Source organism: Pungitius pungitius, chromosome 21, assembly GCF_949316345.1.
Source record: "Pungitius pungitius chromosome 21, fPunPun2.1, whole genome shotgun sequence".
Classification (NCBI taxonomy): Eukaryota; Metazoa; Chordata; class Actinopteri; order Perciformes; family Gasterosteidae; genus Pungitius; species Pungitius pungitius.
The window spans coordinates 5257351-5269188 of record NC_084920.1 but is presented as its reverse complement, the minus strand read 5'-3'; the positions used below and the strand labels follow the sequence as shown (position 1 = coordinate 5269188).

The 11838-nt window shown below is 40.5% G+C and overlaps 2 protein-coding genes across 4 annotated transcripts; one reads left to right on the top strand and one right to left on the bottom strand.

Moving 5' to 3' along the window:
• The first annotated feature begins 1972 nt into the window (after nt 1-1972).
• Nucleotides 1973-6966, top strand: LOC119212862 (catechol O-methyltransferase domain-containing protein 1-like). 2 transcript variants are annotated; one of them, XM_037463694.2, is made up of 7 exons: nt 1973-2130; nt 3645-3769; nt 3904-4009; nt 4429-4547; nt 4988-5042; nt 6439-6572; nt 6653-6966. In XM_037463694.2, the coding sequence occupies exons 1-7, from the start codon at nt 2052-2054 to the stop codon at nt 6803-6805; spliced, it is 771 nt and encodes a 256-aa protein (XP_037319591.2). In that variant the 5' UTR covers nt 1973-2051; the 3' UTR covers nt 6806-6966. The 2 variants fall into 2 exon arrangements, with proteins under 2 accessions (XP_037319591.2, XP_037319590.1); XM_037463693.2 differs by lacking the exon at nt 1973-2130 and adding an exon at nt 2507-2673.
• Nucleotides 6967-7075: 109 nt separating this feature from the next.
• LOC119212861 (voltage-dependent anion-selective channel protein 2) lies at nt 7076-11093 on the bottom strand. Of its 2 annotated transcripts, none has more exons than XM_037463692.2 (9): nt 10923-11093; nt 10000-10071; nt 9824-9873; nt 9055-9207; nt 8911-8963; nt 8579-8806; nt 8328-8478; nt 7948-8005; nt 7076-7863 (listed from the first exon to the last, which is right to left on the bottom strand). In XM_037463692.2, exons 2-9 carry the CDS (start codon nt 10064-10066, stop codon nt 7772-7774), a joined length of 852 nt encoding a protein of 283 aa, XP_037319589.1. In that variant the 5' UTR covers nt 10067-10071; nt 10923-11093; the 3' UTR covers nt 7076-7771. The 2 variants fall into 2 exon arrangements, with proteins under 2 accessions (XP_037319589.1, XP_037319588.1); XM_037463691.2 differs by lacking the exon at nt 10923-11093 and adding an exon at nt 10372-10390.
• Between the last annotated feature and the right edge of the window lie 745 nt (nt 11094-11838).

Sequence of the window (11838 nt, the reverse complement as noted above, 5' to 3'; positions counted from 1 at the left end):
AAGGCTGTCAAATTGAACTGTCAGGCTGCACTTTTTGATGGCGTCGTATCGCTCGCCCACCCGTCAGTCAAAGAGAAAGACCGCTGCCAAAGTCAAACTCGAAGGGGTTGAGAGGAGCGGACTCGAATGCCATTCCATTGTCCGGGAGAGCAGAGGAGTCCTGAGGACCACGGTGATGATGTGCAGTAGCGAGTAACGTGGTTTGATGGTTGATACAGTGGGTCGTTTAAAGCTCAACAAATGGAGAGATAATACTCAAATGTTCTCTGTAGTCTGTGATAAAAACAGAATATGGCCTCATCAACACATACAAAGACGGCCTACACATCCCAGAGCCCATTAATCATCTCGGCATGTGACATCATGCAACCCTTCTGCTAGGCAGTGGACTCGAGTCAGGCCGGCCCATAAAATTCCATCACCACAACAGTGCAGGACATTGTTCCGGCAAGAGCCAAAAAGTCCCCGACCCGGGGAGAGCGCCTTTCCGCTGGATCGTCACGGTGTTTACTCACACGAGCGCTCCACCCGGAGGGCGACTCCACACCTCAGCCCCCCCCCCCCCGAGATTGCAGGCCCAACCGCCACGACAACAACATCTCTTCATCCAGATCACACACTAATGTCTGCACCCGGTAGCCATCAACCCGTGGACCTGATAATACTCTCATTCATTCGCTGGACTTCTTCCAATCCTCTTGGATATAATATTTGTATCATTGTTTTAAAATATTAATGCATTATTATGTTTCCCCCTGACGTGGGTAAACTATTCAGCTCCCTGCATTCACTTCAACTGGTGAAATACATTTAAAAAATATATATTTAAAAAAAGTAGATCAAGTACGAAGTCATTTTTTGCCACAATGCCAAACCTGCACTTGGAGTGGGCACTGAAACTCATTAATTAAAAGCCTTAACTGTTTATGTTTGGATTCAAATGAAATGTGCATAAAATGTATCCAAGGAGTCATTGATGGTCAGACTTCGATCGCCAAACCGGACAAAGCTGTTAAGTTTTCACCCCCCACTAACTTATGGACTCAATGGGTGACTCCTGACTCATAAGCTGCAATTGTTAACATTTGCTTTATAAGTCATGATACTAAATAAAAGCTTGAATGTATAAGTTTCTTTTTATCAATAGAAGTCCTCTTATGAAACAGGAAAGAAAGCAGCAATGGTCTGCTTGCTTAATACTGCCCTTAAAGTGAGTTATCTACAGTACTGTAGTAGGCCTGATAATATTATCTGCCTCTGCACACAGAGCACATTGGTCTAAAGACGTGACCTTCTGTGGGCAGTTGGAACACACCTTCGTATTAAAAACACAACAGATACAAAACTAACCAGACTTAATGCCATGCAGACTTTTCTTTTGCCACATGGATACTGCGTATGTCTTTGATGCTAAATGTATCTCACCAGAGCCATCTTTTATTAGAAAAAAGTCCACATGTGATTACACCAAATATAATTATTTGAATTATATTTATTGAAAATGGACCCAAAAGCTGGATCAGAAATAACTTCCATCAAAACATTGTTGCCTCTTTCAGTTAAATACCAAACTTTCTTTTTGCTGGAGTTATTTACTGGAGACAAAATGTGGCAGAATGTTGCATGAGGGAGCTTCATGGCCTCGACAACACTGCCCCCCTGCGTATAAAAACATGCATTACATGTACTGACCTATTTATTTGCTCATAAACATGCAAGCCACAATGTTGTATTTTTAAAGCACTTTAACAGCTCGGTTATCCTAATAAAGTAAAAAGAAACTTGTCTATTCCCTGCTCAACTGTCTTATTTCTGCATATACAACTCAAATATAGTATCGTCAAATAAATAGTTGAAGATAAATATGTAGGAGTCAGTCCGATTTTTTTTTTGAGGATTTTATTGCATGTACTGATGGGAAGGAGGAATACTTCGACCACTACAGTTGCACACGACGTCGCATTACCACGGTGAGTTGCGCCGCGGCGTGGGCGTCTGTTGGACAAACCTATCATGAGGGCAGCAGCCGGTCATATGACTGTCATCGCTTCATGCCTGACCGATCCATTTATGCAGGAATTCATTTTGGCGCACAGTCAGACCGAAGGACCAGTGTTCTCACGCAACTTGGTGAGTTGTTGGTTGTTTTATTTTAACTTTCCTTCATAAAATCAGTTTGCAGCTACGGGTGTCAGAGCTAAAGCCTTACCTCTGCACGTCACATGTTTTTATTCACGATTAGGGAATTTGTCGAGTTAACAAAGATCGATCAAATACGCATTTGTGCAATTGGTTTTTAGTTTGAGTCGCCAAACATGATGGCGGTACATTTATACAACACGCAGAGACGCAACAGAACAATACGTGCCGGTTGAAGCGATTTTCATCGCAAAGGCGCTGCTGCTAACGACGCTTTGCCTCTATTCGCGGCACTACGGTAACGGCGCATTGCCTCTATTCGCGGTATTACGGTCACGGCGCTTTACCTCTATTTGCGGTATTACGGTCACGGCGCTAAACCAACGCGGAAGCGCTGCGGCCGGCCGCGATCACGTTGTATCGGGAGGTAAACGCCGTTGTCGTCACTCGTCATGTCGTTTCGTAACATTTCTAAAGAGGCAATGGCCGGAACCGTCACGCTGGGAGTCGTTTTGCTGGTCGGGTATTTATTTGGTAAGCGAGAAGAAGCCGTTTCCCACTTTAAAGCTCGGTAGCGTCGCTGCCGCACAGTGGCGTGTACCGGGCGGTTTAAACCAATAGAGGGCAGTGCTGAGGTCTTCAATCTCAATCCGATTTATATAGCGGAATGGGAAGTACACAGATTAGTAGTAAATTAGTATTTGAGGCCATTTTAATAATAATAATAATAACGCCCCGCAGTGGGTTTCTCTGTTGATCCTAGTTTATGTGGTCTGGACCGAGTAGAATCAAGTGGGATTTTAAAATCTTCGATGTAAAGATACTACTTTATACTCCGAATTTTCGATCTGCCGGTGGAGGTCAATGTCAATGTAATCTTAAAATACTATATAGCGTTTTAATACATTCATATTACTTGTTGGTAGAAAAATTATAAAAGTATGCTAGATCATGTCAATCCAATTTTTGCACCTCATACAGTATGCATCTTATAGTGTAATATATCATACAGAAACAGCAGTGTGTGCAGGACTATTACCCAAGAAAGGTATACAGAGCCTACAAATAAAAGCCACAAACAGAGCCGCCCAGTTCAAAGTCCCCTTCTACTATTGATTTCCCCTTCCAGCCTGTTTTGACCATGACCATTTGTAATGGCAAAATGCAAAGAATGGAATATCCAGTAATGTACAAACAGAGGAAATGTAAGGATAAACACTAGAATGCATAAAATGCTAGACGCCCAATTAGTTGTATTTTGCACATGGTGTCAGTATATTGTCTTACAATTGCCAGTCTTCATTTCTTTATCTGGATCTGTTCCTTTTTAATGCAATAATTGCATTTCCCCCCCTAGGATCACTCAAGTTTAATCTTATTATTAACTGCTGTACATTAAGACTTGACTTCAGTTCCCCGAAAGATGTATAAACTGGACGGTCAAATGGTATCACCGTGCTCTTAAGATCCTTATAATTGTCTTACGGTTCACATTTTGTCCTCAGGGAAAAAGAAATCTTCCAGAATGAGCATCTCCAAAAGTCACTGCGGGGGAAAAGACGACCCACTGATGCAATACGTCCTCAATAACTCCTTGAGGGAGCATCCGGTCCTGAAAAAACTCAGACTGGTAAGCACTCCTTAGTGTCCGGAATACAGATGTGCTCTGGCACAGCTCAGCGCTGGATGTCATCAGATGTAATCACGTTTCACAGAGCAAATTGAGAAATCTAATGCAACCGGTTTTCTGCTCATTGCTTTCAGAGGACAATGGACCACTGCTGGAACATCATGATGGTCGCCTGTGAGCAGTCGCAGTTAATGGCCAATCTGGCAAAACTAATCAAAACCAAGAAAGCCTTAGAGATCGGTAAGGGCCTTCGGACTGAACGTCACATCTGGTCTCTGGATCGTGTACGCCTGAAATCCTTGAGATTCATCAATCGTAAACCATTCAGTGCACAGCAGACCTCTCCCTGTAGAGATCCAACGTTTAATCTTCATGCTTTTTGTACATTTTTAATCCTCTGGATCTGATGTTTCATTTTCAACTTGAAATCAAACTACACTGATGCTTCACTGTGTAAAGACCAGTCATTTCATCGCGCTGCAGTGCCGTCACAGCTGCACACAAGCACACATCTCAAAAGCCAAAGACTACACTTACATGCGGCCATCACACAAGAGATCTAGCAAAGCCAAGTTTCCCAAACCCCCGTCACAACTACTTTCTCTCTGCATCTCTGTGTTCTCATCCATTGCTCTCATTTTAGTGGCCTCTCATTGCAGGAGTGTACACAGGCTACAACACGCTGAGCATCGCTCTGACTTTGCCTGACGATGGCGTCCTGGTGGCGTGCGACATCAGTGAGGAGTACACCAACATCGGCAAACCCTTCTGGGCAGAGGTACCGTTCTCATCCAACATGCTCTGAACCGTTTTAATATTCATATTACTAATTCTCAAATTATTTGCATCAATGCTTCCTTCAGCACTTCATGTCATGACTCCAGTATATTCTTATTGGTCACAGTCTGAAGACTTCTTTCTAAGAATACAGCATTTTGGAATAGCTGCTCATTAGTGGCTAGTTTCTTTATCCCAAGTAATTTAAGATGCTTAATACATTCCATGGGATTTATAACCAATTGGAATTTTGTAGACTGTACAGTGTGTAAATTGAGTCACACATCCAGGCAAAAATGGGGTTATTGAAAAGTATTTTTTCCAAAACAAAACCAAATATTATACATGTAACTCAAATAACATGATATGCTTTAATGCAGGACTACTCATCCATCATACGTTAAACTTTCCTTTTTTTAAAAGGTGTCTTTCTGTTAACAGGCTGGAGTAGAGGACAAGATTGATCTACGCATACAGCCAGCACTGAAAACTCTAGGTGCAGTAATGCAATTCTTTTCATAACTTTGTGTTCTACAATTGAGTCGTGTACAATTTTCTGATCCAAAAGTTACTTTTCATTCAAACGGGTTTGTGTTGGCATGAAAAGAACACATTTTTCCATATGTCCCAAAAGATTAAATGCATCATCCCACAAAGACCATAGTCAGAAGTGTCAAAATGATCACATTTAAAAAAGGTGTCATTTATTTGGGATGCCTGAAAGAGGTTAAATGTGAAGTTCTATAGAAATCAAACCAGTCCGTGCTCATCTTTTAAGTCAATCTTTCTTGAAAAAACTGAACAACCCGCATTGAAAAACCCTTCCGGTGGGTGATGCCATTAATGAGCCCATTACAGCGTGGCTATTAGGCAAAGGAGAAGCTCCAATGTTACTAGAAGACATTTAAAAAATACAAAAACAATCCTTTTTACAAGTCAGATTTATGCTTTCTTAAAAATATATACATTTTTTGATTATTAAAAGTTGATTTGTGCAACAGCTGATCCATTTCCCTTTAATTAGCCACCACGTGGTACCACAATCAGGTCCGACTTAACATGCTGTGTCTTAGCTACATTTATTAAGCCAAGCGTCCCGTGCTAATGGCGACCCAGCTGACTGGCACATGCTGCATGGTTACCTGAAGCATGGCTAAATAAAAGAGGATGATAACTTCTGAAGTTTCGGCAACTTACCAGGATGTCACGTCTCCTTGAGCAGCGTGTATATATTTCGGGGCTGTGGAGGAGTTCCATCCGAATCAAGTCAAATCGGACTCGTTTGTCATCCGAAGCGACCGTGACAACGTGTTAGTGACGTTGCGTAATCAGGATCACGTGACTTTGCATGTGCGGTTACTTCGCGAACTACCGCGAGTGCGCGGAATTAGCGATCCCACTCGTTACGGTGGCGGCTGACCAATAGAGGGCAAAGGGGCGTCGCCCCCACCTGCAGCAACCCCCCCTAAAAGAAAAGATTGTTATTGAACGTACCAGTAATTTTTGTAAAATATAATATATGCGCCAAGTAAATGCTTTTCCTGCACTTACTGCCTAAAAGATTTTGAAATGAAAATGTTTTGATTGGACAATTTCTTTGTAAAACTATTAAGCTGGGTTTGTTTTTTTGTACCCTCAGATCTACAAAATAAGCCAGAGAATAATCTTTTTCAACATTTGACAACATTTTCTTTTATGCACAGACCGGTTTTATTTAGTATTTCTTTTTTAGTCAGTTTCACATTATTCAAAATATTTCAAATATGACATAGATTTTTTTACGATGTATGTTTTATCCAGCAGTGGGAATACAGTGGACCTGAGTGACAAAGTGTGTTATAATATAGATGTTTAATATAACCCAAAGTACATTTTACCTTAATTTCTTTCAGATGATCTCCTGTCTGACGGCCAGGCGGAAACATTCGACTTTGTCTTCATTGATGCAGACAAAGTCAACTACGACAACTACTACGAGAAGTCTCTGCAGTTGTTGAGGAAAGGGGGAATCATTGCCGTGGACAACGTAAGGGCTCATGCATACATATTTACATCTGATCTTTAAACAAGCTACTCATCCAAACCTTGTGTTTTTTGGTCCCGTAGGTGCTGTGGGGGGGGAAGGTGTTGAATCCGGCCCCTGGGGATGAAGACACCGTGGCCATCGACAAGCTGAACAAGAAGCTGCACAGAGACGCTCGAGTCAACCTGAGCATGCTCACCGTGGGGGACGGGCTCACGCTAGCCATCAAATTGTAGGACAGATGCATAGTGCCATGATTCACAGGCTTTTAAAGTTTACTGTGGTTTTAAGTCTTTTTAAATTAGTCCAACTTTTATATAGAAAATGTGATCACTAGCTGAAAAATGTATTCAAAAAGTTTGAATAAAATAGTGAAGAAATTGGATTGAAAAAGAAACTGTCCATGTATTGTTTTTGTGTTGGATTATTATTTAAAATTGGAAGTGAAATGGAATTTTCATCTTTCTATGTGGGGTGCAACAATAATGTTGACTTTCAGCAGAGGATTTAGGTTGATTTCAAGACTTTATTGCAAAGGGTTAGACACACGCCGACATATTGATCGCTTCCTGATTAGTGTGACAAGCATCAGAAATGGGAAGAAGAGTGGATGGTTCACTCTGATATCAATTGACTCGAGTCACACTGAGAAAAATAATAATCCATTTCGCAATGTCTTGCAGCTTAGAGGAAGGTCTTCAAGGTAGCTGAGGTCTCAGGGGAAGACGAGCCACTAAATCGATTAGCATAACTTGGAGTAAACCGTCCAACGGGTAGAACTTCATCACTAGAATAAAAATATTATGTGCAAATAAAACAGGAGAAAGAGCTTAAAGAGATATAATCTACTGTGCAAATTAACAGCTCAGATTTACATTCTATGTTATCACACTGCAGCAAAGTGACAAAGGTTTTGTTTTTCGAATCCATTCCACGTTGCTTTCACAAGAGGGTCGATCCTATCACGATTGAGGATGAACTGGTAGAAGTAGTAACTGATAAATACACATGATTGAAACATGACTAGTTACAAAGGGGGCTGGTAGAACGGTTTCCATTTTAACAGTCCACGAGAACTGCGCTTCTTTTTTATTTTGGTTTCACTTCTTTCAAACATCTGTTGCGGAACTAGACGGGAACACAAAGGATCAGATTGAGCTGACGTTTCTCTTCTTTCCATTGAAAAGGTCTAGAGCAGATCCTCATGCCTCCAACTCCAGACCCAGGCCAAGTTTGTGGCCTCCAGCATTGATGTTCTTCCCATCCACCAGTGCAGAAAGGGTTAGTTTCATACCTGAAATACAAAAAATAAACTTTTTTTCTTCTATTAAAAAAGCAAGTGCGTTTTTAATTGGATATTAGGTCAGGTGGTTCATACCAGGCCGGAGGGTCTGGGTGTATCCTACTCCTACCAAGCTGGAATTATTCACCTTAGCCTGGAGAATAAACATTAAATCAGTCAACTTCAAAGACACACATTTAGAGACTTAAATTACACCAAAAGGGAAAAAGCATGAAATATATATGAATATATTATGTTGTATTTGCTTGTAATGGTTTACGGTTTAAATACCTCGTTCCTGAGGTGGAAACAGCTTAAATTCTGATGGTTTAAGTTTAAACACTGGATGGACTTAAAATCTGGGCAAGCCTCTCAAAATGTTTCTTTAAAATAAGTTTTTATAGAACTATGACATTTGGACACCTCAAAAAAAAGAGAAGAGAGAAAAGTGAGGGGAAAAAATAGAAGACATTTACTGATATGGCGGCACTGGAGTCTAACTGGTATTTTGCAGCAATTCCAAAGCGAGTTCCGTTGCTGCCTGCAGTCCAGGCAAGATTCACCGCTGTCTCCAGTTGGTCGTTGACCTTCTGGTAAATAGAGCCACCAAACTCCGAACCATCATTTCTGTTAGAGGAAAAAAACAAAAAGAGCACCGTTGCACGACATAAATATCAGATGAAGAAGCTAATTGTGTTACTCTACAAACTCTACAAACGGAGCGTACATATTGGTGTGGAGCTGGAAGTCTCCTGTCTTGTAACCAACTGAAAAGTTGCTCCGAGTCATCCTCGATTTGGCCGAGTCGAAGGTCATCTGGTAGCCGGCCAGCCAGCCCTCGTAGCCGGCTACGGCCGCCCCGTGGATCGTAGGACCGGCAAAATCCAAATCCACATCAACACCTGCATTCAGGTATTCCCTTTTGTAAGCAGTCTTGACCTTCCCGCTCTTCTTGCTGTTCAAATAAATAAAAAATAAATAAATAAAATGAAGGAAGGATGAACTTCGTACAATGACAGCATGTGGGGATTTCATAATAATACATAAAGTGCAACTCACCCTGTATTTGGCGAAAATGTAGTGTCGAAAGTGAGTTTCAGCCCTTTGGTGATCTGAAGAAAACCATTCCATCAGTCACACTTAATTGAGAGCTGTTGCATTGCAAGTTGGATTACAAGGAACATGGTCAAGTTTTCAATTTACCTGATCCTCAACACAGATTTCTGTTCCAAGTGTGTTTTCCGTGGTCCACTTCTCAGTGAACGTGAGCCCATACTCAGCCCACTTGTACTTGGTCTCCAGTGTTCCGTTGACCTTGCTGGTGTCTACGTTGGATGAGCCGGATGTTTTAAACTCCTGAAAAGGTTAAACGAGAGGAAATTGATACTGGAGAGAAGTATTGAATGATGGAGTAGTTCTTCCACATGCGAGGGACTTAAACAGTGGACCGCTGAATCAGAACAAATAATAATCACAGAGAGATGTTTTTGAAGGTCACATCTAAAAACGGCTGATTCAGTTTAAAACAGAAATAACTAGCCAATAAAATCACTAGTTTAGCATCTTTAGCTGCAGACTGGCCTAATAAAAGAAGCACATTACACTTTGATGATGTTTGGATCAATTTACACGAGTGAGGCGGCTTTCCCTCCTGTGAACAATAACTAAAACCATGTACCATTTTGGTTCACCAATGAATACTTACACCCATTAATAAAAAGAAAATAATCTACTCAAAGCTCTGGAAGGCATCTTTAACTTCTTTTGTTTTAGGAAGATGTTTTTCTTTTAATTGAATTATAGGACTTAAATTCATTCTGCTAGAACCAATAGTATTTCTTACAAAGAGGGATTGATTGTTTGTTTGATGTGTCTGGTGTAAAAAAAATAGACTTATATATTTTTATAATGATATTAGAACCTTAAATCACCTGACAATACCTGCAGTGCACTATAATGTAACTATACTCACCACTCCACTTGATGACTTTGTCTTCACATCAAGCTTAACCAGCCCAAAACCTGTAAAGAATAGGAAAAAGAGGAACTACTTAATGGCCTTTGAAATGCGTCAGCAGCTGGCCTATCCTATAAAGGTTAGATAAATACACACTAATTAAACTGGATTTTAATCTTTCTTCAAGTTACCATATCCCTTATTGAATATGTCCTTTGCCGATTTTCCAAGGTCTGCATAAGTTGGAGGAACCGCCATTTTTCCTGTAAAAAAATTTCAGAGTTAAAAACTAAAACATGTGTACAGAAAAAACTTCTAAAACGAGGACAGAAATCAAAATGTATCTTTTCTGGGAACATGTACAATATCAAATATTTATTGAGCCAATTTTTGCTTCAACATAGAAAAAATATTCGAGCGAATTTCCCTTGAAAGATTTCCAATCGAACTTTGACCTCAATGTTGGAAAATAAAGCAAACAATAAAACAGAATTGCCATTAAACAACTTGAAATCAGTAAATCCGTTAAGTTCTACGGTATGGGTCACTACTTTTTACTTAACCCATTTTGCTTCAATGTTCAACTCCCATTATCAGCTGTCACACCTAATAACGTTTGTATTATGAAACACTGACGCTTGACTCGTGCGATCTGCACGCGCCACCTTTCTGGTCAAGGTTAGACAACGAGGACGGTTCTCTCACAGGAACCACAAGGGGGGACTAAACGTGTGACGGCATACGTGACAAAAACATCATCCAATATCTCTTTCGAGTGAACGTTACCATTACATATCGGCATCATCATTATTATTAAAGCAGCCCGGTGTAGAACTTGTAGAACTTGGCATTTTGCGGGATTTGCTGCGAGTTAGCTTAGATACATACGCCGTTAAGGATAGCTCACTAATTTATTATTAGCTAAATGGTAAATGAAACCACTTTTTACAGCGTTACCGGTGCCTCCTTGAGTATTTTACAGGGGTTTGAACACACGAGGGTGGTAGGGGGCCATTTCTTGCTAGCAAATGGGACGTTTGATAACCTTCTTCGACATCTAGACAAAGTACAACTTGAGCAGGAGGAGTAATTGTGTGGCCCTTACAGTACTTACAGAGTATTACTGGTGTCGAGTGTGTAGCTGTCGAGTTGTGAAAGTGGGAAAGCGGCTGAAATAGCGACAGAACCCGGTGTAGGACGATATGGAGGAGACACCGCAACAAACACCTTCCTGACCTCGACGCTGAAGGACCCAAAATATAGTCGTTTATCTCGAGCCTGTCGGAAATAGGACCGACGTGAGGATTTTGTTTTGAAGTCAGTCAGTTCATTTCTCTGGGGTTTGACAGACGTAAAAGCGTTGGTATTTTTTCGTGCCAAATGGGAGCTGCCAGAACACCGGCGAGTGATAGACACCTATATAACCATGGTAACCAATATGCTAATCTTCGATACGGTATATGTCGTAAAATGAGCTGTTATACTCTTTGGTATTACCTCATTACCTTCCCTATGCCAGGACAATATACACATATACAACAATGAACAATAATTCATTATATATATTCATTATATATAATACACAGCTGTGTAACACTGTTTTATATTATCAATGTCATAATTCATTCATTCATAGTTTATTTGACTATTGACTACGTAATAATACGAACATATATTCCAATACTTAAAATGTGATGCAATCTACATAGTTATAGATACATGTTTTCCATTCAAGTGTCCTGGCAGGTGGAGACTGCATTGAGACTTCCCATAGACAAAACAACCTACAAAAATGCTGTTTACTATGTACAGTCACAAGATGCAGTTAGATATTTTTTATCATAATTGATTGAGGTTCAAAATGATCCTAACCAGTTACTGTCAAACCTACCCAAAGGTTAGGTGTGGTGTCATTCCACAGATCTTATGTAGCAAACTTAAATTATGGCAGCCGACCCCAGTAAACAAAACCAAACCTTAGTCCATACGTATTGGTTGCTCAGAGTTTGTCCTTATATAATTCTTTTGTA